At 49.5% G+C, this 27,689-nt stretch overlaps 13 protein-coding genes across 13 annotated transcripts; 5 read left to right on the top strand and 8 right to left on the bottom strand.

Annotated features, from left to right (window-relative positions):
• Window positions 1–1,090: 1,090 nt before the first annotated feature.
• Window positions 1,091–3,392, bottom strand: ABOM_009124 (transcription factor TFIIIC subunit TFC6; the record flags this gene model as incomplete). Its single annotated transcript, XM_022536252.1, has 2 exons — window positions 1,091–1,938; window positions 1,997–3,392. 2 exons carry the CDS (start codon window positions 3,390–3,392, stop codon window positions 1,091–1,093), a joined length of 2,244 nt encoding a protein of 747 aa, XP_022386011.1.
• Window positions 3,393–4,183: 791 nt separating this feature from the next.
• On the top strand, window positions 4,184–5,184 carry ABOM_009123 (uncharacterized protein; the record flags this gene model as incomplete). The annotated part of the gene is made up of 2 exons (XM_022536251.1): window positions 4,184–4,219; window positions 4,282–5,184. 2 exons carry the CDS (start codon window positions 4,184–4,186, stop codon window positions 5,182–5,184), a joined length of 939 nt encoding a protein of 312 aa, XP_022386004.1.
• A 245-nt stretch (window positions 5,185–5,429) lies between these two features.
• ABOM_009122 (dolichyl-phosphate beta-D-mannosyltransferase) lies at window positions 5,430–6,260 on the bottom strand (the record flags this gene model as incomplete). Its single annotated transcript, XM_022536250.1, has 2 exons — window positions 5,430–6,063; window positions 6,157–6,260. 2 exons carry the CDS (start codon window positions 6,258–6,260, stop codon window positions 5,430–5,432), a joined length of 738 nt encoding a protein of 245 aa, XP_022386005.1.
• A 608-nt stretch (window positions 6,261–6,868) lies between these two features.
• Window positions 6,869–7,406, bottom strand: ABOM_009121 (uncharacterized protein; the record flags this gene model as incomplete). The annotated part of the gene is made up of 2 exons (XM_022536249.1): window positions 6,869–7,176; window positions 7,256–7,406. The coding sequence occupies 2 exons, from the start codon at window positions 7,404–7,406 to the stop codon at window positions 6,869–6,871; spliced, it is 459 nt and encodes a 152-aa protein (XP_022386006.1).
• Window positions 7,407–8,353: 947 nt separating this feature from the next.
• On the bottom strand, window positions 8,354–10,444 carry ABOM_009120 (uncharacterized protein; the record flags this gene model as incomplete). Its single annotated transcript, XM_022536248.1, has 1 exon — window positions 8,354–10,444. One exon carries the CDS (start codon window positions 10,442–10,444, stop codon window positions 8,354–8,356), a length of 2,091 nt encoding a protein of 696 aa, XP_022386007.1.
• Window positions 10,445–12,851: 2,407 nt separating this feature from the next.
• ABOM_009119 (uncharacterized protein) lies at window positions 12,852–14,060 on the bottom strand (the record flags this gene model as incomplete). Its single annotated transcript, XM_022536247.1, has 2 exons — window positions 12,852–13,890; window positions 13,951–14,060. The coding sequence occupies 2 exons, from the start codon at window positions 14,058–14,060 to the stop codon at window positions 12,852–12,854; spliced, it is 1,149 nt and encodes a 382-aa protein (XP_022386002.1).
• Window positions 14,061–14,347: 287 nt separating this feature from the next.
• ABOM_009118 (SWAP/Surp domain-containing protein) lies at window positions 14,348–16,771 on the top strand (the record flags this gene model as incomplete). The annotated part of the gene is made up of 1 exon (XM_022536246.1): window positions 14,348–16,771. The coding sequence occupies one exon, from the start codon at window positions 14,348–14,350 to the stop codon at window positions 16,769–16,771; it is 2,424 nt and encodes an 807-aa protein (XP_022386001.1).
• A 420-nt stretch (window positions 16,772–17,191) lies between these two features.
• On the top strand, window positions 17,192–18,107 carry ABOM_009117 (nuclear transport factor 2 family protein; the record flags this gene model as incomplete). Its single annotated transcript, XM_022536245.1, has 5 exons — window positions 17,192–17,198; window positions 17,533–17,597; window positions 17,679–17,750; window positions 17,809–17,910; window positions 17,997–18,107. 5 exons carry the CDS (start codon window positions 17,192–17,194, stop codon window positions 18,105–18,107), a joined length of 357 nt encoding a protein of 118 aa, XP_022385979.1.
• A 458-nt stretch (window positions 18,108–18,565) lies between these two features.
• On the bottom strand, window positions 18,566–19,568 carry ABOM_009116 (PQ-loop repeat-containing protein; the record flags this gene model as incomplete). The annotated part of the gene is made up of 3 exons (XM_022536244.1): window positions 18,566–19,124; window positions 19,178–19,435; window positions 19,498–19,568. The coding sequence occupies 3 exons, from the start codon at window positions 19,566–19,568 to the stop codon at window positions 18,566–18,568; spliced, it is 888 nt and encodes a 295-aa protein (XP_022385978.1).
• Window positions 19,569–20,545: 977 nt separating this feature from the next.
• Window positions 20,546–22,343, top strand: ish1 (double-strand break repair enhancer MSC1; the record flags this gene model as incomplete). Its single annotated transcript, XM_022536243.1, has 6 exons — window positions 20,546–20,630; window positions 20,694–20,744; window positions 20,805–20,952; window positions 21,010–21,813; window positions 21,870–22,093; window positions 22,141–22,343. 6 exons carry the CDS (start codon window positions 20,546–20,548, stop codon window positions 22,341–22,343), a joined length of 1,515 nt encoding a protein of 504 aa, XP_022385981.1.
• A 450-nt stretch (window positions 22,344–22,793) lies between these two features.
• On the bottom strand, window positions 22,794–23,518 carry ABOM_009114 (DNA damage response protein (Dap1); the record flags this gene model as incomplete). The annotated part of the gene is made up of 4 exons (XM_022536242.1): window positions 22,794–23,024; window positions 23,095–23,332; window positions 23,409–23,439; window positions 23,506–23,518. The coding sequence occupies 4 exons, from the start codon at window positions 23,516–23,518 to the stop codon at window positions 22,794–22,796; spliced, it is 513 nt and encodes a 170-aa protein (XP_022385980.1).
• Window positions 23,519–24,755: 1,237 nt separating this feature from the next.
• ABOM_009113 (uncharacterized protein) lies at window positions 24,756–26,463 on the top strand (the record flags this gene model as incomplete). The annotated part of the gene is made up of 2 exons (XM_022536241.1): window positions 24,756–24,928; window positions 24,981–26,463. 2 exons carry the CDS (start codon window positions 24,756–24,758, stop codon window positions 26,461–26,463), a joined length of 1,656 nt encoding a protein of 551 aa, XP_022385975.1.
• A 580-nt stretch (window positions 26,464–27,043) lies between these two features.
• On the bottom strand, window positions 27,044–27,371 carry ABOM_009112 (translation machinery-associated protein 7; the record flags this gene model as incomplete). Its single annotated transcript, XM_022536240.1, has 3 exons — window positions 27,044–27,138; window positions 27,205–27,294; window positions 27,350–27,371. 3 exons carry the CDS (start codon window positions 27,369–27,371, stop codon window positions 27,044–27,046), a joined length of 207 nt encoding a protein of 68 aa, XP_022385974.1.
• Between the last annotated feature and the right edge of the window lie 318 nt (window positions 27,372–27,689).

The raw sequence follows: 27,689 nt of genomic DNA, 5'->3' as shown, positions 1-27,689 counted from the left end.
TGGGAAACCCTCGTCCACCCACGGGGGACCGCCAGCCACGTTAATTTTAGAGACGATCGACGTCCACGCAATCACGATCATGTTCTTGATGTATGTCCGATGTTTATTTTTGTTCGGCGGAAGTCTTGTGTGGCTCCGCAGACCTTCGGGTTTAGGCAGACAGAATTCACATGGAGGTACGTACCGTACATACTTCGATGTACACGACGAGATAAAATAAGAAACAGCTTTTTTGCCCGGATTCAGTGCCAAGACAGTTTTGTTAGCTGCGGCATCTGTGGCTGGAGCGCCCCACTTGCCGCCTGTGGCGTCGAGCAACGGGCAACGACCAGAAGTTAATTTACTCTTTGTACTCCGTACAGAACTTGCATTAATCATTATGCGCTTATGCATGATGGAAAATAAGTTGGAAAATGAGATTGATGCATCACGCTCAACACGCAATTGCCAAGACATGCAGTACATGATCGTAGTGGGAGCAACGTCAAGGCCAACGTCAGCATGCCTTATAATTCCTCCGACACTGCTCGAGTTTAGTATCCGACCGTTGGCGACCCCGGGGGGGGGAGTTCGCATATTGCTCACTGTACCGGCTGTACACATGATCTTTGAGATTTTTGGGGTCGCCGAGGCGCTATCGGCTAGTTGTGCTCCCTTACAGTGCTCAGGAGGCCTACTATGTCATTTGAATATCGAAATTCCAGTGGACGTACGTTGCGATCAATTGTTCGGGTTTAGCCGTATGCAACGTGCATGTCACTTGGACCCTGAAAGGGTCTTTTCGGGATGAACCCTAAGGTTCTGACATGTCCTATCCAGCTCGGGCTATCTGGTCTACCTAGTCGCTGGAGATCCGCAGGATCTATCGAGTCCTACAACTCTATTTACGCGCACACTGTCTAATTATAGCCCCAGGATTATCGACTGACTTTTGAAGTAATCAATTATGCAGGTAAAAACTATGCAAGATACAGAGAACGCCATGATCAATGCAGGACATACGTAATAAGACTAGCGGTCATGAACCTCGATCATTATAACAACAGTCATCCTCGGAGTAAAACAGAGAGAACACCATGTAAAAAAGTGGTTACGTAGCCAGATCCTCGACTCGAATCAGTCCGCAGCCCATACCAGCACTAGCCCACCCTGCGCATGCCTGATTTGGATTCCAAGAGAGTGCGGTAACATGCGTTCCCTCTTCATAGATTGTGATCGTCATCACCCCGTTCACCATCTTGCGATCCCCCATCATGTTCCGAAGTAGGCTTATGCTCTCAGCGCGGTAGCCATCGTGAAATCTACTGATACCTGGACCGCTGGCGTCATCACCACGCGCCCACTCGTGAGTAAACCAGGTCTGTTGCCATTGCTTTTCTTTGACGTGCAATAATCGCCGTAAGGGATTCGTCGCGACTACCGCACCGCTGGTGCACCCGTACATGACGCTGGGATGCCAGACGCTGCATGGGGACAGCGAAGAAACTGTGCTAGGGAACCTAGCTACTGCCGTCGTGGTATAGAATCGTCGCACAGCTAGCAGTCGGGCGAAGTCGTTCTCGTCGCTAGAGAGAAAAGAGTGTAGCAAAGGAGAGTATGTCAAGTAAGGTGACCCCACTCGCATACGGTTCGAATCCACCATGTCCTTTTGGGGGTCTAAAACCGACCATAGCCGTGTCTCTCCATCCATGGACGTAGTCGCTATTAAATGAGCATTTGTTGGATAAGCCGACGCTAGATTAAGAACGTATGTAGAATGGATTGGTTGGTAAAAATAAGGGAAAGGGTTTGATGGAGAATTCTGCGAAGGCACAATGCTCCAAATTGCGACGAACCCGTTGGCACAGCCAACAGCGATATCACTCGGAGAGAGCCATGTTAAACATGTACACAGAGTCGAAGGTGGCTTTGCTTCGAAGACTGGAGACCGCACGGCGTCTATCGGACAACGTTAGTACGAGGTAGGAGTCTTGCTATTACTTGCACCAGAACTTACAGTATTCAGCCTGGTTGGGGTCGCGGCTAAGCTTGATATCAAGGACTCTCAAATATCCATCGCCCCATATACCGGCGAGAAGCCCGACAGATTTCAGGGCGTCATCACCGTGCTCTTCCCGAGGGTCTTGACTCATTGGGCACCAGGCCATTCGTCTTAGGTCGCCCCAATTAGTGCATAGGGCCAGTCGTAGTTTTGGTTTAAAGTTCATATCAATGTGTTTTGTAAGAGACTCCTCTCTCTCGGCCTTGAACATCCAAAGCTGCAAGGCACATGGATACGGAGGGGAGGGCCTAAACGCTCGGGCACCGCGGTCCTTGAACGGGTCCGGATACTCTTCTTTCTCTTCTTTTGATATCGGCGTAGAAACAGCCAAATACTGGGTGAGGCCGGGTTGATTTGGAGCCCAAGCCATACACTGAACCTTCTGTCCTAGGTTGATAATCCATCCTTCACGCTTCTTTCGATTTCGACCGGTAGAGTCTCCCTGTGCAGAACCCTTATCTTTGGACTTGCCACCAGTGCCAGGCTTTGCTTTCTCACGAGCCTTAACCTCTCCAAAAGCATCTCCAAAATTGAAAGACTCATGATGTCCTAATGTGAACACCTTCTGATCATTAACGGGCCCAATCAGCACAGTATGCTTCTTCTCCTTAGCCTGCGGTATGAACTTCCGGAAAGCTTCTTTCTCAGCGATTGACTCCAGACGCTGGCGCTTCCTAAACCTCCCTCCCACATCATCATCGTAATACCAATCCCACCCGCGCGTCCTTTCCCTCTTCATATCCTCCGGCTCAACACCAAACGTCGGCCCAAACCCACAATCCGGCACATCCGGCGCCTCATTCAGCGACGCACGAGTCGGAAACCCGGAATCAAGGCCCATAGACCACCGCTGCCGCGCATAAACAATCGACAACAGATCCTTCTCATCAGTACCAAACGTGATCGTCATATGGAGCATCTTTCCCATATGCTCCATCGAGCTATGGGTGCCACGCGAATGCAACTCATCCTTCGACAGCATAGCCAGGTCATTCCCAAGCCGTTTTCTCTGGAGCTTCGGCCGAGCCACAACGGCCTTTTGGGCTCCGCGCCCGCCGTTAGAGGCAGCATCCTCTTCCTCGTCGGCTTCTTCTTCGTCGTCCTCGTCGTCGTCATTCTCGCCCGCTACGTCCTCTTCGGACCCCTCGTCCTCCTCCTCTTCCTCTTCTTCTGGCCCGTCATTCGCCTGGAATTCCTCGTCCGATGACTCGTCGCTGACTGGTTCTTCTCTTCCCTTGCGCGCTTTGGACCCCTCGTCCGACTCGTCGCTTACGCCTGCTGCCTCAAAAGGGTCGTTCGTGTATTTGGTCCTCCCGCCTGTGAAGCGGGTGGATCTGCGTGCGCGCGGCATTCGTTCAATTCACCCTCACGTCAGGAATGACTCGGTAGCGAGACAAAATAAATAATCGATAGCAACTAGTCTCGAACTCCGATAGTTCTGAGCAAAAAGGGTCATACAAAACAACCATAACAAGCTTTCACAGTCCAGTCCTACTTGCTCAAACAGCCAATATATTCAGAGTCTGCCATGAGAACAGAGTCCACATCCATTCAATGGTAAGAGCTGGGACTGAAGAACAATCCGTTCATACTCCGTGTGAAGTTTGCGGAAGTCTTGGCAGATATGGGAAGGTGTAATTTTACATGTTTTTTTTTTTTTTTTTTTTTGGCATCCGGTACGCGGTTGGAACGAGGGGAAAATTACCGTTCCGCTTTTGGGTCAGCCTCGTATGCGTATGTATGTATGTATGTACATAGTATGCAAATTGTGTTGTACCAAGTCGGGGAGCTTTTTGGGTAATGGTTGATTGTTGGTAAGATTTGCATCTGCGATGAGGATAGGTATGCTTACATTATCGATTAGAGTGTGAGAGTCATATCGAGAGGATTGGAAAACACTGCTGCTGCGGAATATCACAGGGATGGGAGCTTTGGACCCCACCTCCTCAGTGGGCCGTTATCACTTGGGATCGGTGCCCGTCAAACGTCATTCTATGGGTCTATAATCTCACAGCATTTCTTTAACTAATCTAAGGTATTATAAATTGGACCGGTTCGACTGCTGAAATCATATCGTGCTCTTGCTCGCCCATCCTTTCCAAGCTCACAAAAGAGAGACCGTAAACCCGCCATACATAAACCATGTCTCAATCCCACTCCGGTATCCTCCACGAATATGTACGCAAAATTCATCCACTCTTAAACCTATACGAAACCAAACATACTAACAGACAACCCAGGCCCCCAAACTAACGGCCTTTGAATTCAATCCATCCCCCAAAAAGAAACACAGCCTCCTCTTCGTCGGTGGCCTCACCGACGGCCTCCTAACAGTCCCCTACGTATCCGCCCTCGCAAAGGCTTTCGAATCCACAGAATGGACCGTCTTCAACGTCCTTCTCTCCTCCTCCTACCTCGGCTGGGGAGTCGAAAGTCTCGATAAGGACGTCACCGAGATCGCCCAGTGCGTGAACTTCGTCCGGGGTCTGAAACCCCAGGGCAAGATCGTTCTCATGGGCCATTCAACCGGTAGCCAGGACGTCCTGCATTATCTGCACTCCCCGAACCCGCTCCCCGGGCAGGAGAGTGCTCGTCCGGTGTTGGACGGGGCCATCATGCAGGCTCCCGTGTCCGATCGGGAGCATATCTTGCATTTGGCGAACTCGAACCAGGAGGTTCGCGGGGCGTATGAGCAGTTGGTGAATTTTGCGAGGGCGCAGGCGCCACAGTCACTGCTGCCACTGAATCTTACCGCCGTGGTCGGATGGCCGGATAATACGGGAATTAGCAGTCGGAGATTCCTGAGTCTCACAAGCCCAGAGAGTCCAGAGAAGCCTGCGGAGGATGATTTGTTTAGTACCGATCTGAAGGATCAGAGGTTGAAAGAGACGTTTGGGGCTGTTGCGGAGAGGGGGTTGGTGAAGGGGAGGTTGGCGGCGTTATATTCTGGAAATGACGAGTATGCTCTGCCATCGGTGGATAAAGAGGCACTTTTGCGGAGGTGGAAGGAGGCAACGAATGCCGGCGGAGTGGAGAAATGGAGTGAATATAGCGGTGTCATTCCAGGGGCCACGCACAATGTGAAGGATGAGGGTCAGAATTGGTTGGTTGAGCGCGTCCTTCAGTATCTGAACAGTGTGTAGTGTGCTGTAGAGGATATGGTCAGGGCACCATGAACGGTCAAATCATACATGAGAAGATGGAATCAAGCATTTTGGATATTTAATGTACATGAAACAAAGGTTTAAGGATGACCAACACATCAACAAGAAAGACTAAGAAAACTTTGCCGCAAGAGAGAAGAAAACGGAGGGTATACTAGTATATCGAAGGCCACTGAGCGGCCCCCTGAACAAAGACCCCAAACAATAGAGGCCAAAGAACTCATTCAGACCTTCAGCCACAGGGTAAGCACGCCCTTCAAGTATTCCACAATCTCAGAACCGCCCAGCTTACTCTCTCCATACAACCGATCAACGAAGGTAATCGGGCACTCCTGAACCTTGAAGCCCATGGCCTTGGCCCGCACCATCATCTCCATCTGGAAACTGTACCCCTTGCTTTGGGTGCTATGGATGACCTTCTCCAACACGCTCTTCTTATACAGCCGGAAGCTGCCCGTCAAATCGCTCACACCGGGCATGAGCATGACATCAGCGATGAGGTTGGCCGTCCGCGACGTAAACTTCCGGAATAGATCCCAACCGTACACACCGCCCTTGATGTTGTCGCGACTGGCGTACCGCGTGCCCGTGACAATGTCAGCGTCCGTTTCCTTCTGGATGCGGATCATCTCCGGGATGAATTTGGGGTGATGGCTGAAGTCGGCGTCCATAATGATAATATAGTTGCCGGTGACGTACTGAAGACCGTGAACGTAGGCAGTTCCAAGACCGAGCTTGCCCTCACGCGGCTTCAGGTTGATATGTTCGGGGCCCCAGAGCTTCTGCAGCTGTTTGGCGACTTCGAGGGTGCCGTCGGGGGAGCCATCGTCGACGATGACAACTTCCCAGTCCAGGTTGCTATCGGTTGGGAACGGTTAGCCGTATTGGGCGCAAGCAATGGAGCATCGGAGAGGGATTTTTCAAAAAGCAAAGGGGGATGCTAAAGCTCACTTTTCACGGAAGGTGCGCTCCAACAACCAGCAGATAATAGGGAGGTTCTTCCGCTCGTTGTAGGTTGGGAGAATGACGGAGTACTTGTTCTTTGCGGCACCCATGTTGATTGTTGTGAGGGGAGAGATTCAAAGGAGAACGTGGGGAAGATACGTTGCGACAAAGACTCCGTCCGCAATTGACTATTCGGTGTCAAAGAGTAGTAAGCTGCGTAGGTGCAGTGAGTGATGCTCCTGAGCGATGGGTTTGCTTGGCAGCGACCGCGGGAGATCCGCGTTCAGGAACCCGTGGCCTTTCTCCAGCCTCGTGGCATTTCCATCATACCTCCGTGGCAATACAACCGTGACCTAATTCCCAGGGTGGTCAAGATCAGGATGTAGATATACAAGATTTATAAACTACCTGAGTGTCTACGATGTGAAAGTACGAAAGTCTAATCGTAAGTTTGTAACACCTAAGAATCTATCTAGCGCCCTGGGGCGTAAAAACCTATAGCACCGTTGCGCGCTCGGGCCTACATCAAGACTGGAATCCTAGTTATAATAATAGCTTCGCGCTTCCGCTATCAAGATCCACCAAATGATGTTTTCGAATGGGTTCAATTTCTAAACCGCGTTCGATTTAATCAATCATAGAGTAACTTTCCCAATTCCACCCGACCATAAGGGATATTGCCACAAACCACACCACTCGTCCAAGCTTGTGGCCTTTCTCAAAACCCTTTCGGTGGTTTCCCTTCATTCCCAATTTGATTGTAAGCTCGATCGTACCGGTGATCCATCTCTTCGTTATGTTTCTTTACGTCGTTGGGAACATCTGACTTTACGTTGCCTTCAGAGTCAACATTGGGTGAATGGCGTCCGTCAGTAATCGTTGGTTTTGCGTTGTTGGAGGGTGTCATCCGAATGGGTCTACCTTCCGAATCCTCCTTATCTCGATCTTCTTGGGATGTCGAAGAAGATCGAGGCTGAGAGCTTGAAGATGCTGTTGAGCCCTTGCTGACATCTGGGGCAGATGGTCCTACATGGGTGTGGTCAGATTTCGGCCCGCCACTTTTGCTATGTCGGTCCTGTAGAGCTCTCTATCACTATTCACGTACCTGGGTGTTCAATGTCTCGGGTTGGCGTATTGCGCGGATTGTTGGGCTGTTGAGCTTTCGTCTCCCCTTCCCCGCCATAGGAACTATGAGCGTAAGTCCGCCAGGATAGAGGGGGGACTTTTCTGGAATGGTAGAGTGGAGGGTTTGGCATATTGACCACCCTCAACATGGAGCTTCTGCGCAAGGTTGGATTCATGTCGTATCGGAGTCTCGGTACTGATCAATATGGATGGATGGAGCGTGGAGAGATGTTGTTCATGGTATTATGTCGATTTGGAAAATTAACTACCGAGGATGTAATCTAAGATTGTGGTACCTCCTGCATTTAACTAAATTCTCCCTGGTGGCACTCGTCAAATCGTTGAATATGTTTGGATCGTCGGCAAATATAACCGGTGACGTCTTTACACGGTCATACCCTCCAGGACGGAACTAATTGGGTGAGAACGAATTTTCCCCAGTTCTTTAGATTAGTAAGTGAACCAAGGACAATCGAATGAGAAAACGAAGATCAGGTTGTGATCATTTGATGATCGAAAAATTATATTCGCCTATTCTGTCATGAAACCGGAAAGGATTCGACAATGGAACGGTCAAGTCATACTGTCACAAATAAAACCATGACCACCGGTATGGACAGCTAACCTGGGATACGAGCAGTTAAATATAGAAAAGTAGTCCAAAAAAAGCCAAAACGTTTGTTGGCCCAATAAAAAGAAAAACGATGGACTGAGATTGGCCACCTGCACCGATCCAAAAAACGCCATAGAGCTGCGCCGAAATAAATCACGAAACATGCTGCACAAGATCCTGGAGACAATGGCGTCAAAGCACATCATGGAAGACCAAAAAATGACACGAGACAGGTCGCAAGGGGAACCGAAAGTGTACGATGCATGCCATAAACTCTGTAAACAATGCGAGAAGTTCAGCACAGCCAAGATCCCGAGCTGACTGCAGAAGAGAACCAACCATTCGTATGCACATGAAAGATAATGGACCGTTTCCACCGTTGGTAACGCCGACGCTTTAGCTCCACGAGGTAGTACCAACCGACACTCCTCAGGTTTTATAGTAGATACCCTCTCTAACGAGACACTAATCCGTCAATGCGACACAGTAGCACACATGCTCATACTGTGCGGTCGCCGTGTAAGTCTGTGTCGCACTCGCAGAGTATTTGAGCGTTGTCGTCGGTGTCGGCTCCAATTCCTTGATTTGAATCGTTTGTTGGGAAACGGGGCTAATGGAGCCGTTGTCCAGCACTTGCATCTGCTGACAATAAGGCGACTGGGCCTCTGGGTAATCTCTCTTCTCGTCCATTTTGATTCGAAGAGGGTAATTAGCTACCGAGGAGCTCGAAGAATCCGTAGCCTGAGAAGACGGCAGGTGTGTCGAAGTGGAACTGTATTGAGCCTCCTTAGTGGACTGATTGAGGTACAGGAAAAACTCCATCACGGTGCTGTTCCACCAGCAAAACCAGGGTTTGTCGCCCGCCCGCACCGTCTGCAAGCGATGGAATGCGCCTGCCATGACATCATCCTCACCGACGGCACGTTTTGAAACTGAACTAGATGAGAAGGTATCCTGGGGTACAATGACCAGTTTATCAAATAAGGAAAAGAAAGTCAGGGCGGGACCAAGGCTGAGGTCGCTGGAATCCATCATTAGGCTAAGTGACTGCGTCGGATTGGAAAAGTACGGTGCTTGAGCGCCATAAGTGAAAGACGAAGAAACCGGCTCACTGGCGAAGGTGATGTTACGCGATGATTCTGTCCCGGTCACGGACACAGGTATTTTTCCCGACTTCATGCAATTCCACGATGGGTTGTAATCTTGCTCGACAATACAAAATTTCGATGAATTCTTTGGGTTCGCAGGAATCCAGTAATTCCCAGTAGGCGCAGCTGGTAAATTTGTAGGAATCGTGGATATGGGGGTGGCGTCCATCCGGGGGGTTTCGGTTTTGGTGACAATCTTCGGACCTTTCGGGTGCTCGTTCTCCTCATTCGCTGCCTTTTTGGCTCCCAAAACACCTCCGATGACACCTCCAATGCATGCTCCCACCAGCATCACGACACCGACTAAAACAAGGGTCCAGACCGGTAATCCACAGCATGCCTTCTTTTTACCTTTAGTCTTAAGCTTCTCCTCAAATGCCATCACACCGGTAACTGGTGCTGCGGCTTCCCGCTCTTCATCATTATCTCTTCTATTCGTCACATTTTCCGCGACCAAGGTTCTCGACGATACTTCCGAAACTGGCGGCGGGGGGTGTTCATTGGGACTGTGAGTATTATCGTGTAGAGTGACGCCTGCGTCAGGAGTAGGATCAAAAGTACCCTCAACCTTGGGAACAACAGGATCGGGATACCGCGAGTAGGGTGGCAGCTGTTCTGTATGGCCATCAGGCCCGATCAAGTCCCCTACGTCGTCATCGGCACGATTGGGAGGTCGTTGATATGCCTGAGGGTGTCCGGGAAAGCCCACCGGGGGAATCATAGCATTGTCCATCTCTTCTTCTGCTACCACATTTTGTGGGTACATCGCGTAGGGATGCTGGGGTGCATTGGAGTCGCCCAACGGTCGCTCCATCGGCCGTACTGTAGACGTAGTCGCGATACTGGGTGAACGGCTAACCCCAACCTGTGGATACATCGCATACGGATGGCTCGGGCCTGTAGCCCCAGTGTAAGGACTCAGAGCCCGGGGCGGCATGGAAAATCGGGACGAAGTGCTCTGACTGCGCTGTGCTATGGATGGGGCGGTATTAGTGGACGCGGTAGAGTTGCGGTTGGTGAAATCGACCCCCTTTGGGGGCAGACTCGACCGATTTGGTGATTCATCGAAAGAGACCCGAGCATCATCACCAAATGGATTCTCTGTTACCCCGAGATCATTTTGCGTTGTGTTGTACAGTTTTTGTTGTTGTTGAGGGAAAGACGAACGGAGGGTATTGGATGATGCGATTGAAGAAACAGATGGGCTTCGAGGAGTGAGGGTAGCTTGTTCGGAATCAATTTGCTCTAGCGAATATTCATCGGAGAAGACATTAGGATTGGAGGAGTGACCGGACATAGAACGCTGATGCATTGAGTCGGCGTCTTGTGTTGAATTATACTGTTGAGACGGGGATTGAGAGGATCGCGAGAGAGAGCGAGAATGGTCGGATGAGAAACGCCCCGGCATGGCGTTGCACAGCCCTGGCGGGCTTCCTGGCTTATTCGGTCAGTCCGTCAAAAGGAGTGAATCAGTCACCTGGGACGACTGAGTAGGCCAACGGACTGGATGGGTTGGAAGAGGCGAGAAGCGGTGAAAAGGGCAGGGGGGCCTCCCAGAACTAAAAGAGCGATGAAAGAGGGTGAAATTCGAAATTAAGGATACTCGTGTGAGACGGAGGGGGGCGCACAGAGAGCGGAGGGAGGCGAAGGGGGGGAGGTAGATGGGAGAAGGAAAGAGGGGGGGGGGTTAGGCGATGATCACGTCGTGATGGTAGTTCAGTAGTGGTTGGGCGGTGGTAATGTTTGAACTGAACCGGAGCGAAGGATTGGGGAAAAGAGAGGAGAAAGAGAGGTTGTGAGAGGATGAGAGGGAGAGTTGGACGCCTGGGAGCCTGAACCCCCAGAAGGACTAGCGGGAAATCGGGGGGAAAAGCGAACTAAAAGTGGTCACTTCACCAAGTGTTTGGAGGGAGGCGAGAGTGCCTTGATTGACTACTTTTTCCGATCGTGCCCATGGTTGGCAGAACTTTTTCGTACTAGCTTCGGCCATTCTCCTTCATTTCTTCTTCCCTTCCCAATGTGTTTTTCTTTGCTTTTTCTTTTTCTTTTTCTTTTTTTTTTTACCTGTAAATTTTATTTCCTGTTCCCTGATTAGATTTGTTCCAATATCAGTCGTTTCTCCCTACCTCAATCAACCGTTCATGATCTATTCCTAATTCAAGGTTTAGGTGATAGTTGCTCAGCCTCGCCACAATGACACTAACAGTCTTTAGATCCGCACCCCATCAATATATTCTTAGTCGACTTTAGTTAACTAACACATAAAAGAAAATTAATAATATAATACATAATAAAAAAAGCCACCAAGATGAAATCATGAGTTCACTCCCTCGCTTCAATGAAACAATCTGATACCGGGTGATCCTCGACTGCATTGATTGGCGCCGTGAGGCCACACCACGCGAATGGCTCTGGGCTGAAACAAGGACAACGACCTATCACTGGCTGAGTTTGGCCCGGAAGCCCCTCCGCTGGGTCGGATACTTGTGCCACTCCCGTTCATCCATGACTGTTTGACTACCCAATTATCTAAATTCCAAAGTTTCACCCATCAATTCGAATTGTAGTGACATTTTACCCTAGTTCTTTCCCGAATATCTACGGTGTTAAAGTTCGGACAACTTCCACCAGTACCGGTGCAAGCAGCATCAAATCCTAGTGACCACCGACAAATCCAACAATGCGCGCCCCCCCCCCCCCGCTTAGCACTAAAAGAAGGATCATGGAACGGTTGGTGGACCTTCTTCCAAAAACCCTGCAGTGCCTGGACCGGAAAACTCTATCTGGCCGAATGCGGAAGAGCTCAACGATGATCGACGTGATGGGGATTCCTCGCCCGCGTCATAGCATTTTTTACCACAGTATCTTATCCTCTTCCGTAAAGGACGTTGGATGATGACAGAGGCAACGGCCGGAGGGGAGGGGAAGCGGATTATCTCAGAGGGCTAAGAAAAAAAAAAAAGAAAGAAAGAAATAACAAAGGTTGCTCTGCTTGTTCGAATACTCTCCGAGTTTATCTGTACCAGAATTTAGGCAGATATCCGTAACAGTCACATAACAACATCTGTTACTCGGTACCGAACATGGTACTGGTTTGGTTCTCCAGACAGACCGCCTGCGTTTGACTCCGGAGTAGTTGATTGGGACCAAGTGTGAAAGGATCAATAAAATCACAACCTGTTTCGATAAGAAAAAGAAAAAGGAAAAAACGCCGAGTGGGTGACGAATTATAAGCATTCCAAATATTAAGCATATCCTGTAAGAGAACTAATCCATCCTGTCAAGTCCACTAATGTATGGGTCTTTCTTCATGATCATTCCACTAACGATCCCACCCGGCAAGATGTCCCCAGCAGACACCCAATCGAGTCCTGAGGCATACGGAGTAGTACTAGAGAAATAATACATGTATTAAGACAGAAATTGCTACGTGCATCCACCCCCACTATACTGTATTCATCGTCTGGTCAGAATCCGAATGCTAGTACTGCGTAGTATATGTAAAAGGAAGGCATTTTGCACTATCAATGGTGGATTCTCAACGGCGAGAACAGTCTTCAGTCGGGCAGAACTGGTGTCTGTGACAAGATCCCACTCATCGCGACATCGGTTGACCCACACAGCGGTTGCCTTATCCAGATACCGAGCTTCTAGAACACAGTAGACGTTGGATAACACCGGTCGTGTCAATTTCGGTGCACAAAAATCTTGCGATATCCGATGCTAAGTGGATCAGAAGCATGAAACCCGTGGTTGATTGGTGCGACAATCTTGCAATTCTTTGACAGTAAAGTCTCGAACAGTCAAACTTGCAGTCATGGCTGTCTCCTCAAAGCGAGAATGTCAGATAACTTCACCCGACCTTTCTCTCCCCAGCCTGCTACTCCACTTTGGACAGCAGGCCTGACGTGTGTGTACCAGGTCCATGCTCGTCGATCCAACTCCTCTTTGCTGAGAAACGGAGCCCAAGACCGACATACCAGGTCAATGGACCGCAGTAGATTTTTCAAACATGTCTCTTTCTCGGCGTCTGTTTGAGAGGGACGCTTCCGGTTCGGTTTCTCTGGTGTTGGATTAGTATCCTTTGGTATTTCTGTAAATGACTTAAGTAAATATGACCGCGCAGCACCTGGTGTGAAAATTGGAAGTGCTTCATTTGCGTTGGAGGCCCCAGTCGAGTTCCCACGATGTGCGCTTCGCAGTGCCTCGAGATCGATCCCCCATAACGGTGGCATGCCGTTTGAGTTATCTGAATTCGAAACATCCTGGCCTTGGATATCATTGGCCACGTGGTAGATATCTTCATCTTGTTCTGAACCAGCTACACCCACAGACTTACCCTCCCTGGGATTATAGTCCCACCTTTTAAGAACCTTGACTTCTCTTCCAAGGACTTTGACAACAGGTTGTCCTTCTCCCCAGCCTTCCTGGTCAGCGGAGTTCTCACTGTCAATACCCAGACTGGCAGCTTTTGAGCGACTATTAGCGCTAACAACTGCCTGAGCGAGGCTAAGTCTGCTAGAGATTGGCTGCTCTGGCATAGTATGCTTCAGCACACAGACGGCAAAAGCCAGCACGAGAGGTGCTCTATTCGTCAGTAGGACAACCTTTGACAATTCGTCTTCGGTCACAGAGGTGGTCGGAAGAGAGAGTGCACATTCTATGTCAAAAGGGGTGGTATCATCTCTCTGATCAGAGCCTCTTGACTTTTTTCGAGGAGATTCTGTGCTCCCAGTTGAAGCTTCGCGCTTCCTGGAAACTCTCTTCGCTGCGTTCCACACCCGCTTCGCCAACTTATCGTTTTTGAAGATCTCTTGGATAGTCTTGATTTCTGACTTGGAGATTTGCTCAGGACTAAAGTAATATTAGTCACACACCATCCTCACTGGGGATGGGGAGGCGAATCATCCATACGATGTGAGGCCGGCTTTCTGAAGCTCCATAATCTTACCCATAGCAGCTGCGAGAGGTATCTTGGCATCTTGGGATAGGAATCGTAGTAAAGCTGGTACCTGGGACGCCATCACAGTTTATCTAGGTGCTTAGTCGTATGCAATGCTGTTAGCAATCAAACAATTCCTGTAGCGTGGTAAAAAGAAAACGTGAGGGAAGTTGACAAGCAATGGGTAAATCATAAACCAAGTACCTCAAGCTGTACTTCGTTGGTTGATTGTTACTCGCTGCCTCAGGCTGCAACAGACTTCCCGTCTCCGCCCCGACAGCTTTCAGCAACTCCAACATTAAGCACTCCACAACTCTATAGTCCTCGTGAGCTATACCAAGAGATTCGCTGCGTAGCGGCTGACTCGCGATGACCGACGATTCGAAGCCTAAGGGCTTTCCAGACGTCTCTGCAAAACTTTCGGCCCTCCCTAAGAAATCACTATTCGAGCGTCAGAAAGCCGAAGCCGAAGCCAAGCGTGCCCGAGAACGAGCTGAAACCGCTGCTGTTTACGAAGACTTTGTGAAGTCATTCGAAGATGACTCCCCCGCGCCAGATCGACCGTCTGCAGATGGAAGGCTAAACAGGTTTAACCCCAAGAGTTCTGGACTTGGGGGAGGCCCTGCAAAACGGCATTTTACCAGCTCAGGCCCGCGCCTGAGCGGGCCTGGAACTTTAGGACCACCGCCGCCATCTCTTTCTCGAAAACGTACTCATGAAGGGTTCCAGCCGTTACAAAGAAACCGGGATTTTTCGCATGGAGTGTTAGGTTTCGAGAATACAGCTTCGCCAGCCGCAGTGTTTCGCACTTCGGACGATGAGGAGGATACAACGGTTGATACGAAAGAGGCCGAGCGTGCTGCAGCTAAGCCCACGCTGTACTTGGCATCACTACCTCCTGGCACCTCCCCGTCTGTGATTAAGTCGTTGATACCGTCAGTTTTGTCAGTGGATAATGTCAAGCTCCTGCGTCCCTCTGGTCAACCATCGGATCGGAAATCGATGTCCGCCATTGTGACGCTCGCAAACGAGTCTGCCGCCTCGGATATAGACAGCACAGTCAGCGCGCTTCAGAACAAATACTTGGGATGGGGATACTACCTGTCGATCTCGAGGCACCTATCCTCCGCGGCCATCAGCTCGACAATGCCAGTAACTGTTGGCCTATCATCCACAAGCTCTCTTCCTTTTGGCGCCAAGTCCATTGCTCCTGAAGTGCAAGGAAGATTAAATCGTGCTCCACCACCCGGTTTGCATCGCGGTGGTTTCGCGCCCCCGGCTTCGTACGGGCCATCTTTTGGCAGAAGTGGCCCCAGTACCCAGGTCGAAGTGAAAGCGCCGGCAGACCTGAAGCAATTGAGACTGATACACAAAACACTGGAAAACCTGTTAAACTATGGTCCGGAATTCGAAGCACTTCTCATGAGTCGGCCAGAAGTTCAAAGAGAAGAAAAATGGGCATGGATATGGGATGCAAGAAGTGCCGGTGGGGTATTCTACCGATGGAAGTTATGGGAAGTCCTTACCAACAGCTGCTCGAGGGGGAATCAACGAGGAAAACCTAGGAATTCATTATTGATCTTCGAAGGTGGCGCTCACTGGGCCCCCCCAGAAGACAATATCAAGTTTGAATACACTACCCAGATGGATGAGTTTGTCTCTGACGAGGATTACGACTCTTCTGATGAGGACCTCTCTGATGTGGAAGATGAGAGACGTCAACATAGTGGAGCACCTCCCGCTGATGGTGTGGGTGCCAGTAACGATGGGCTAGGCTATATGAATCCACTCCAGAAGGCTAAATTAACTCACCTCCTCGCTCGTCTCCCGACGACACATGCGAAGCTACGGAAAGGCGATGTCGCGCGCGTTACTGCTTTTGCTATTGAACATGCAGGGGCAGGGGCAGAAGAGGTTGTGGAGATGATTGTCTCGAATATAAAGGAACCATTTGCTTATACAGGGGCTAACCCTGACCGTGAAATGGAAACGGGTGCAGCTCGGCGAGAACAGGCAGCAGACGCCTCCAACGATGCAGAGGAAGCTCGCTCTCTGTCTAAGGGCAATTTAGATACGTCTTCCGCGAAGTTGGTGGGCCTCTATCTTATCTCCGATATCCTCTCGTCTTCTGCCACCAGCGGTGTACGACATGCTTGGCGGTATCGGCAATTGTTCGAGTCATCGTTAAAAGCGCATCAAATCTTCGAGCATCTTGGAAGATTGGAGAAAGACTACAGTTGGGGTCGCCTAAAAGCAGAGAAATGGAAACGAAGTATCGGAACTCTTTTGCATCTGTGGGAAGGCTGGTGTGTCTTCCCGCAATCAAGCCAGGAACATTTCTATGGAGTTTTCGAGAAACCGCCGCTCACGGAAGAAGAAATCCGGGAAGAAAAAGAGAAGGCCGAAGCCGAACGAGCCGCCAATGCATTCTCCAAGAGTAAAAGCCGCTGGAAGTCTGTGGAAGAAGATACAACGACACAGAAATTTGACCCAGGTCGGCCTCCTGAAGCTAGGATTAGTCGTATGGATATTGATCAAGAACATATTGCGCCCGGCGGAGAATTCGACGGAGAGCCGATGAGCGATCTTGATGGAGAGCCAATGGAAGACAGCGATCTGGAAGTCGCGGATGGTGAACCTATGGAGGAAGACAGCGCGCTTGTGGAAGACAGTGGTTCGAAAGAGCAGCCAGAGAAGCAGCCAGAACCCTCAGCTCAGCCCGAGCCTCAGCGGCCAGTTCGCAAACCTCGACCAAAGGCGGAAGATATGTTTGCGGATTCCGATTCGGAGTGAAATGTCCTGTCATGAATACGATCTTCAGTATGTAGTATTAGGTAGTAGTAACTACTTGGTTTGATACCACCTCTAGTCCACCGTGTTAAAAACGCTAGAGATATGAGAATTCTTTTTTATTCGACGCAATACTACTAGTAGGTACTAGTAGTAGTAAGTACTAAAAGTAACATGCGCAACAAAATCCCGCATCCATGGCAGTCGCAATCAACCACGGAGGCGTCATTGGTTGCCATGGGCGCCCTGCCTGAGGCAGCGACGATGATTGGGCCCAAACTGTATTCCGGAGCCCCACAATGCCTGAAATACTTTCGATGTTGATATAAACCCGGCTTTTCCTCCCCTCTCTCTATCCCCGATCCCAGCGTTATACCCTTTGATTCTAATACTCAGTCTTATCGCATCACACAATCCGTCAAAATGGCCGGTAAGTCATGCTTGCGCTACGGTTATTTCTCTCCCGACGAATTCATCGAACCTACTTTTGCTGGTTGCTTTCTAATGCCCCTCCTCAATTCATGGGCCCCTCCAAAATGAGGGGCGCAGGCATTCAACGCACATGGGAAGATAGTCAAAGCTAACACATGGATCCTCAACTGTCTAGACTTCCAAGCCGTCGCTAGTGAGTGATATTCCTTCGCTTTCTCTCGTCGTCTCAGATAAAGACGCGCTGAACGACGACCATGACTCCCACCCATCAACATGGACAACGGGATGAGACAAATCGCATGACTATTTCTAACACCAATTGCAACAAATAGAGCAGTTCGTTGAGTTCTACTACAACACCTTCGATAACCAGCGTGGTAACTTGCTTGGTCTCTACGTATGTCTTTCGCTATGCGCAGGGGATTGAACGCAAGAGCAGGGAAAACTAACCTTTCCTTTCGTTTTGCGGGGATAACAGCGTAATGATTCTATGCTCACTTTCGAGAACGACTCCATCCTGGGCGCTTCCAATATCATTGAGAAGTTGACTGTGAGTCACATCAGAGCTGGTAGTCAATAGCAATGCTAACTGGAATCGCTCGTTGCAGACTCTTGCCTTCCAGAAGGTCTCTCACCAGGTCAGCACCCTTGACTCCCAGCCTTCTAATGCGAATGGCGGTATCCTTGTCATGGTGACTGGTATCCTACTTGTAGGTTCCCCCCCCCCCCCCAAATCTACGGACAGTTGGGTTTGGATCAATGTTGCTAAAAGTATCCCCCTTCTTTTTGCTTTTAGGTCGATGAGGAGGAGACTCCCATGAAATTCTCCCAGACTTTCCAGCTTTCGCCAGACGGAAGTGGAAGCTACTACGTTTTCAACGACATCTTCCGTCTGGTTTTCGGTTAAGTGCGGAATCTTGGAGGCCGATGTTGTAGGTTAGGTTCTGGGCGGGGATCCAGCTTATGAATATTATGATTATGAGAGGATAACAGCTCTGCTGCTACTTCTTCTGCTGCGAGAATGACTTGCTTCGATTTCCTAGTTGCGGGGTAGTAGTGTGGGTATTGGACGTTACTCTCCTGTTATACACTGGCTAGACTTGAAACTATATCACATCGTCTATCTGGGCTTTTGCCCTGCGTCCTGTCTTGTTGTCTTCCCGTTGTCGTTCCAACAGTACAGTGGACGAGTTGCCTCAATTCCAAGCAAAGGAAAGGTCTATCGCATCGTACCCGAGGCTCCAAGCCGCATATATATTTACATTCCTCGTTGAAGAATGAAGATCTAAAGGGCCAATATCCAAGAATCGAAACACGGGCAGCAATCGTATGAGAGTTATCCAATCACTCTCATACTGGAGCCGATCATTGGTTCTGAAGAAGGGGAGTCTCTTCGGAGGGACGCGACTCTTGCTCATCGTGCACATCATTCTCCACTGGGCCGTCCCCCCCATGACTGTGTCCCTTGTTCGGCCCCAGGTACTCGAAGAAAACGCTCAGTACGAGTAGCAGACCCTGTAAAGTCGCAGTGATAAGCAAAACACCCCATGTACTCCATCCCTTCGGACCTAATCTAGCCGCAAGACTGGCAGCCCAAACAAAGCCACCCGGTGTCTGTATACACATCATGGGTATGCTCAGACTGCCGACACAGCGCAGTTTGACGGTAGTGTAGATCTGAGGGAAATATTGAATTGAGGAAAGGACCGCGGCTAAGATGCCGCAGAAGTTGGACCAAGACTGCAGAGAGGCGGGTCGTTTGAGTCCAATGGTGATAGTGGCAATAAGCATTACGGAGATGTGTAGAATACAGACGGCGCCTACGATCAGGGCGGTCCGGTATGTTGGGCCTTGCGGTCTTGACTTGGAGGTTGACGATGACGACTGTACATCTCGAGGGAAATAAAGGATGTATAAGAATAGGCTGTATAGTAGTTAGAAGGCAGTCGCTTGTTAGAGCGTGGATCAGTCGCTTACATGATAAAGAAGCAGAGGCACTGTGTTCCAATCTGGAGGATGCCTAGCAATCCTGCGAAACAAGCCAGGCCGTTGACTTCACTGCAACAGGAAGCATCCTGTAGACTTTGCTGTTGGGATACCACGTTTGCTAAAGACGACGAACCAGAAATTGTGCCCAATAAGACAAAATACGGTGAGATGCCGTAGGAAGTCTTTAGGGAGATGATTCGGTAATGCTGAGGAAGGTAGGATAACAGTATACCGAATAAGATCAAGCTGTTTCACTTTAGCATACACCTTAAGGAGTCTTTCGATGGTGTTAGACGAGGAAGCTGTACATTGATAGGATGAAGTTTATATAGTCTGGAGAGACCAGATGCTTGCATTGCGCGCTGGACAGAAGATCCATTCCGGCGTTTTGTAAAGCACACGGAACACGTCGTGTCTAATAATCCTCTACCGGGTATTTGATAATGGCGATTGATTGATTGATTAAGGAGTAACGGGTCGACTTGCGATCATCAAGACAAGTGATGAACAGCTGACCAGGAGCATCCGAGGCCAAGCCCTGTAATCGAGGGTAACTATGGTGAGTTCCTCGGCAATTTGCCAGCGAGGTGCAGACTGTTGGGTCTAAAGAAGAGCCATCTCACGTAAGGATGTCTGAAGCGGTGTCCTTAAATTTAGGTTATTTGTAGTCAAATGATGTTAAGTGGATGCGTTGGGGAAGAGAGAGAGATGACTTGTCACTCGGTCTACGAACCTCCTGATAGGCGATAAAGTGCTGTATGTACTGTTTGTTCTGTACGGTACGGAGATGTAAATATTCAGTACGAGTTGTCTTAAGTCTCAAGTCGATTCACCTCATGTTCTCCGCATGGCCCAAAGAGGCAACACCCGAGCTAAACCACAAATGGTTAGACTGGCATTCTTATCTGTTGGGAGCTTCCACCGTCAAGAGGTTACAATCCAACTATGTACAGTTACGAGATTGAACTACATTCACTGCACTTAGATGTTTGATCAGCCAGTGAAAACCATGGCAGATCCACAACAGCTGAGCAAACGGTCTCGAGTCGTCGAAGAGATGCGCGACCAAGGTTGACCCAGTCGATGACGCCAGTAACCACACGCAGGCCGATTGTGCAAACAACTACGTCACTCGGCAATCATCTTTGGTCCTTTCATCACTCCTAATAAATAAATACTACACTTCCTCACATATTCTTTTGTTTTCGATCCCATCTACCCTGGCAAGGACTTATGTAAGTTGTCCTCGATTGACGTCCTTCATTTCAACCCAAAATCCTCTGAGCGAGACTGACTGTTGATAGTGACTCTAGATCATTCAATTAGGACACGCCAAACATTCGTAACAAAGTGATTATGAAGCTAAATTTTGCTTCGGGTCTGGTGTTGGCCCTTGCAACCGTGGAGGCGGTTGGGGCACACTCGTGGTTCAGCAAAGCTGGTATGCAACCAACTATATGCTTCCTAAAGACCAAAGCATATGCTGACAAAAGGACTACTCTAGTGTACGACAAATGGCATGAAACAGAACTGGAGCGATGGCTCTCCGACCATGGTACGACCTGTCTAATGAAAATGTCTTAAATACACCGCACGAAACTAACATGAGGTATAGACATTCCGTATCCTTCCCCTGCCGATCGCAAAGACCTCGAAAACGCTGTTAAGGTAAATTGGAACGCGAAAGTTCAAAAGCCCTTGGGACAAGCAGCGGACCAGGCTACCGATCAATGGCATCATGCCAAGGACTGGATCTTTGATTCGTAAGTCAAGAACAGAGATGCTCATTCCTATGCACGTCACTAAAGAGATGCAAATAGCTGGTCTGATTCTCATCTGAAAGCTTTCCTTGATCGGCATGGTATCCCTGCTCCTCAGCCCCGAAAGCGCGATGTACTGCTCAAGGCGGCCCGTGAAAACTACGAAGCAATTGCCAAAAGACTCGGGGAGGCTGCTTCTTATCCTGGTAACTGGGTCTACGAGCAGTGGACTGAGTCCGATCTGAAAGAATGGCTTGATGAGCGTGGCTGGCCGGTGCCTCAGCCTACAACCCGTGACAAGCTAATTGCAACGGTGCGCCGCAACGCTCGACTGGCCAGTCTACAAGCACGAAACCTCGCTGCTTCTGCTTCTAAATCCGCAGATGCCGCTCAGGCTACTCTGAGTGAAGCGCTATTCAATGCGTGGTCTGACTCGGACTTGAAGAAGTTCCTCGATGAACATAATGTCAGGGTGCCACAAGGCTCTAAGCGTAACGAGCTGGTCGCACTGGCCAGAAAGCACCGCGCCTCCCTGGTTAGTCAGGCCTCTTCTGCAGCTTCTACTGCATCCCAGAGTGCTACCTCAACGGCATCAGAACTATATGGTGCTGCTACTACCAAGGCTGGCAACGAGTACGCCCAAGCAACCGATGTCGCACAGCTTAAGGGGGAGGAGGCCTTTGATGCTGCTGTCGCGACCTGGTCCGACTCCCGTCTCAAGGCCTTTTTGGATGCACGAGGCGTCCCTGTTCCGCAGAGTAACAAGCGTGATGAGCTTCTTGCAAAGGTTAGACTTCACAAGCACAAAGCAGCCATTGGCTGGACCGCTTGGACTTTCGACACCTGGGATACTGAGCACTTGAAGTAAGTCAACGTTTCGTATGGCCAATCATTAACTCTTATTCTGACCTCAAGTGAAGGAAATACTTGTCTTCTATGAACGCCAAGGCAGCGCACCGTGCGGATCTGACTCGGGATGAGCTTGTGAAACAAGCTCAAGATGCTTATGCCAAAGCCTCTAAGGCTGGAGGAGCAAACTTGGCATCAGCTACGTCATATATGGCGCAGGCTACTGACGCTGCCAAGTCTTCCACCTTCGACACCTGGTCTCACTCTGAGCTTAAGGCTTACCTTGACTCCTATGGTATTCCGGTCTATCAAGCTCTAGCCCCAACGAACTACGCGCTGCAGTACGTCGCAACGCCGAGTACTTCAGATACGGCACTACCACTCCGCAAGGAACAATCTATGCCAAAATCCAAGATGCTACCAACTGGCTTCTGGAACAGTTGAAGATCGGAGCGGCCAGTGGCCGGGCTCAGGGTCAGCGGGCTGCTGAGAAGGCGCAAGAGAAGGCTGCGGAGTCTGCGGAGGAATTGCGAGCGGAACTGTGAACTTGTGAAATTCCAGGCAGTTCTTAATCTCGGCCACGATTTGATGACTTGTAACAGTACCTTTTGATTCTTTGTCGTTCTCTCTTGGTTCATTTTGAAAATGGAATGGTAATTACAGTGATCGTGCTGCTCAACTGCAAAACTTTGTATTGGCAATATCACTTCCTGCTACGCCTCTGGGTGTTATACATTGTGGTGGTAGCAGATTTGACATACGTACTTATAATACGATGGCATTTATTATGACCTAAAAATTTCCAATATATGCGGCTCACACTCGAGCGTCAATCGAATCATGTCTCGTGCGAAACCAACAAAGCACTCGCATCGCTTTTTGAGAATACCAAATGCTACATTTTCCATCAAGGTACTTCCGACCTCGTAGAAGCTTCCACCCTGCATTCCATCATCAATATGCGGTACCATCCGTGGTGGGTGATCGCACGGCAATTATGCCTTCGGGGCCTCCGGATCGCCTTCAGCAACCAATTTACCCACAACCAAGTACTTCTCCAAAAAGCGCTCCTCCCAGGACTGGAGGTTTTCCAACGCATCCGCATCAAGACCTTTAAGGTCATCCAGAGGAGCCGTCAGGTCCTTAGTAAGCATCTCCTCGTCGAAGCTCTGGCAAGCCAATCCACGGGATGCGTCTCGGCCGGCGAAGTTCTCGTAGGGGCCACCCTATATTAGAGTGAGTTAGTTTTGTCTGTGATCGTTATCGTCATTCCAATGGGCACAAGATAGTGCATACCGGTCCGTAGAAGTTCCTGCCCGGGGATACATCAAAAACGCGACCGCGGACGGCTAGATAGACAGGTTTTCCATCGGTACCGTTAAATTCGAGCAGAGTGGTGGGGGTGAACGTGCGGAAGACGATGGGCGCAGGACCCTTGGGAAGAGTTACGGGCGCTTTTGGTCGGAATTGCAGGTACACTAGAACGGCGAAGAGGGAGAGGAGGAGCAGGTTAATCGGCGATGCGATTGACATACTAAAGAGGATATGGGTTAGTTTCCGATCGTGTGGAGACCAGACTCGTTCTTTGCGTTGGCGTTGGGGATACTGACACTTCGGCGGGCGGCGGGACTGCTCCGTCTTCTGGAGATCGTGTTAGTATGGATTATGGGTGGATGTGTTTAGCCGATGATATCTCAAGACACATACGTGGAGAAGACATGGTTATAGTTGTTTGTGAGAAAGATCGGTGGTTTTAGTTGACAGAAGGAGGAGTTGCCGTGGAGGATGAAGCTGACGGAGGTAAAGTCCAGTTGGAGATGACGGAAGACGGCGTTGGGTATTCCTTGAACTTACTGTACAGTATGTAAAATTCACGGAGCTCCGTGCCCAGCCCAATGCGGAGATATAAGCCGATGCTGACAGCGGTATTACTTACCGCACGTGAACCCTTTCCAGCTGCAGTCTCTTCTGCAGCCTGAGGGTTCAGGCCATCGACTCATCCATGGTTTAGCCGAAGGTTCCTCACGGATCTTTAATCCAACTCCACAGGCTTGTTGTAGATGTCAAATCTTTTTCGAGTTCCGTAGCACAGACACCCGAGAAAACGGGATTTCTCCTCCTTTTAATTTATTTCCCTGTTATTTTTAGTGCCCAGGACCGAGGACAATCCACTCCTCGGACGACTTGGGGGCGTTCAATGGTCTGGATGAAGATCATCATAATCGTTATGGAGTCACGGAGCTAACCTCGACTACTAATCATAGTACCTGATGAACCTCACTAACGGGAGACTAAACCACGAACTGTTAGTCAACCAGAATTACTGCAAATCGCTGAAACAGGACCCTTCCAGGGCATGTGCTTGTTCCGAAGCCATGACTTCCATTTCCTCTGGCTGTTCCCTCAATCAGGCGAGCCTGATAGTCATCGTTATTCATTCTTTCTGCCATGGTTCATTCGTTCCTTCACTCGTGTTGAGCACTGTGTCATTTCTTGAATCTTCTTTGCTTCCATTCTTTGTCGGAGTTTCTTTTCCCTCTTTTAAATCTCTTTGACTAACTGAGCGGTTTTATCCGTGTCGCATTTGAGTGCCTGTCAGCCAAACCTTCCCTTTGTTGCCGTGCATACCGAACCAGGATTGGCCAACTTTTCCTCTTCTAATTGTTGAATGACATGCTGGCATGTCTTTGCAGCAATCCACATTGAAAATCAGACCAGCCTGTTCGTGACAGGGATCATTTTCTTCTTCATCCTCCTCCTTTAACGTTCAACATTCTACTTTCGACATTTTGGACCTTTTTTTCTTCTTACCCCCTACTCTTCTTTTCCGATCATCTTGGGACAAATTAAGGTATTTGAGGTATGTCACTGCGCCCTTGCATCATCATCGCTGTATCCACTGATGATCATCGCTATCCCTAGCCGCCGGAAGATCGATCGCGGTGTCTTAGATCAAAATGTGGTTGAAGGTTTCATCGAATTTCCATCGGTCGAAGAAGCCGGTAATTGGAACTCCTACTTTGGTCGGCAAGACCTTGGATGATAATGAATACCAGTCATTTCCTCTTGTTTCTGGTGTACACAAAGAGAGCAACAAATATCATGCAAAAACTTTGCCAACCCCGCCGAAGTATGTACCAGCTAGGAACTAGCACAGCTCTGCGTTCTCTAACCCGTTTTAGGAACTCTTCACACCCGCGTCGGCCGGACACGGTTGGGATGGCAGGCCCATATTCGCAAGATACTATGGCGGACAGCCGACGTAAACCCTCGATCAGTTTAACGCAATTCCTCCCTCAGGAATCGGGCATTCCCGGTCGAACGGACAGCCAGTCAATCTCACCTCCTGACTCGCCGGTTTTCCTTGGCCATGGACCTGCTAGTTTAGGCAGCTCTCGAGTCTCATCCCTAGAGGACGAATTCGAGCAGTACTTCGGGGGCGGCCAGACGGAGAAGACATTCACCAGCCACATACCGGTTTTGCGCAAGCACACGGAGAATCAAGAAGATCCCACTCCTTCTTTCACGCGACCTGCTACCGGATGGGACACTCTCTCCCGTGAGCCGATAGATACATTTGCGCATGCGGCTCCTGGATGCACGTTCGAAACGCACATATCCTCCGACGCTAGACCTATAGAGTCTCGGAGTTCGGACGTTCTCAACTGGGGCAGGGAGCAGAAAAGAAAGCTTTCAGGAGCCCGTAGCCGGCCAAAAGAAAGTGACCTCTTCCTCCCGCCCAACACGCGAGTGCCTTGGAAAGGTGCGAGTGGACGATCTCCGATAGTGGAACCTTTGCAGGAAAAGCCAAGAGCCAGATCATCATCTCGTGTGCACTTGTCGAGGAGCCTCTCTAAGTTAAGAGGTCGAGAGAGCCCATCGCCCAGTGGCGCATACCTTGGGAGTTTTCCTTCCGTCGTCTCGACTGTCTCGAGTGGTGAGGCAAACACGAAGGTTCCAGAGATGCATGCGCCAAGCAAGAATATTTACCGAACAGTGTTTGAGGAGCCGACCCCTCCTGCGACTAGCGCAAGCAGCCGTACTCCGCCACGCGTCAATCTACCGGAGCCTGATTTCACCAGTACCCTTGCTGACTTAAAGCTCACCAACGAAGATGACTTCGGTCTACCATCGAGCCGTTTCAGTGTAACTACCTACGAGCCCACAGAAGCAGGCAGTTCAACCGCGACAGGCAGTCCACGAGGGAGTATCGACGCTGCTTCCCAGTCTACCGAGTATCAACCTTCCATAATGTCCAGAAAACGTCCCGTTCCCAGCGCGGTAGCTCCAGGGAAGAAACCATCGCGCAAGCCCACTCCGTCTCAAGAAACGAACGAACTTTTGCCTTGTACCCCAGCGCAACAAACCCAAAATCGCATCGAAACGTTGGAAGCAAGGAGAGACTACCTTGCACGCCGCAAAGCAAGCATCAATACTATGATTTACGAGTTGACGCAAGTCATCCAGCCCAGTCCCATTGCTTACGATCTGGCTGCAAGGGACGAGGTCAAGAAAACGGTTGCCAGCTTGAACAACGAGCTGGCTGATATCAATAAAGAAGAACACGAGATTGGCATGAAACTATTCCGAGCATGGAGGAAGCGTGACGAACAGGAATGCTATGGTGGCAGCAGCGGTTTATGGGTTAAACGAGTGACCAGCTGAAGGGCGGTTCTCTAGCTCTTCTACATTCTTTCCCTTCTTCTTTTATTTTCCCTCATTCTCATCGACATATTTCTCTTTTAGATACTTTTTAATTTGTTGACATCTTCCTTCCTTTCTCTCCCTCTCTGCGCTGAGTTGTCTTTTCCTGTTATTCAAGATCTATCGGCCAAGCCATACCCCTTCTAGCGTTGTGTATACCCTAAATGAGCGTTTTACAAAAAAAGCCAATTCGCATCTTGAACATTAGTCTAATGATACAAACGGCGCATGAGCAGCAGTTACTATGCGGTATTCAAAGAACACCAACAAGGTCACGAGTTGAGTTGTAATTGGAACCTCATGGTTTGGTCGGTTCTGTTAATGAACGAGCCTGTGCCGAGTCGACCAAGTAGGCAGTATTGACCCTGTTTGGTTTTGGCTTCGGTGAGGTATATTGAAATTGAGAATAACAATATATGAGTTTTTTTCAGATACTGCAAATAGCGATGAGGCTCATATGGCAAACCCTCCACCTTTGCGCTCGTAGCTCGTAGCTCGTTGTATATCGTGAAAATAGCGTTGTGCCGTCCTCAAGAGAGACTTATTTCTTTCCCGACTTCTTGATGCCCTGAGCACCTGTGTTCAATGGGCCCTTGCCCTTGGCCTTGTCCATCATATCCTTCTTGGCCTTGGCCTCTGGTTGGAGTGAAGACGATCAGTATGGACAAGCGAAATTTAGGCGATAGAATTGGGCATCCATACCAGCCTTCTGTCTTTCCTTGAATGCAAGATCATCGTCATCGAGCTCCTTCTTTTCCTTCTTGGCAGACTTCAAAGGCTTGACCTTGCCACCTGAGAGTTCTAAGTCAACAGACGCCCAGTATATGATAGCAGATGCGTGACATACCTTCTCTACTTGCACCGCCCATTTTTATTTAATGATATAGATCGTAAGGTGTAAAAGCGACCGACAAGCGAAAAACAGCGTGGCTGATCGAGAGTGGAAACAAAAGGAGGGGGGAAAAGAAAAAAATTGATGGCGCGAAACACAGCTTATCTTGTTGCCGCCATCTGCGGGGTGGCGCTAGGGCTGGATGGAGTTAGGCGCAAAATCTCCTCCTTGACACCGCCTTCATCAACTTCTTGATAAAGTGACCGGGAAAGCACCGCGTCGAGTCATCTCTCGTCTCGACCTATCATCCCGATATCGTGTCATTCGGCTTTGGTTTTTTAATCTATTCGTTTTG

This window comes from Aspergillus bombycis (assembly GCF_001792695.1).
Source record: "Aspergillus bombycis strain NRRL26010 chromosome Unknown contig00092, whole genome shotgun sequence".
In the NCBI taxonomy this organism is placed as follows: domain Eukaryota; kingdom Fungi; phylum Ascomycota; class Eurotiomycetes; order Eurotiales; family Aspergillaceae; genus Aspergillus; species Aspergillus bombycis.
The sequence above is the reverse complement of the archived record's forward strand: the minus strand, read 5'-3'. Positions and strand labels throughout refer to the sequence as shown.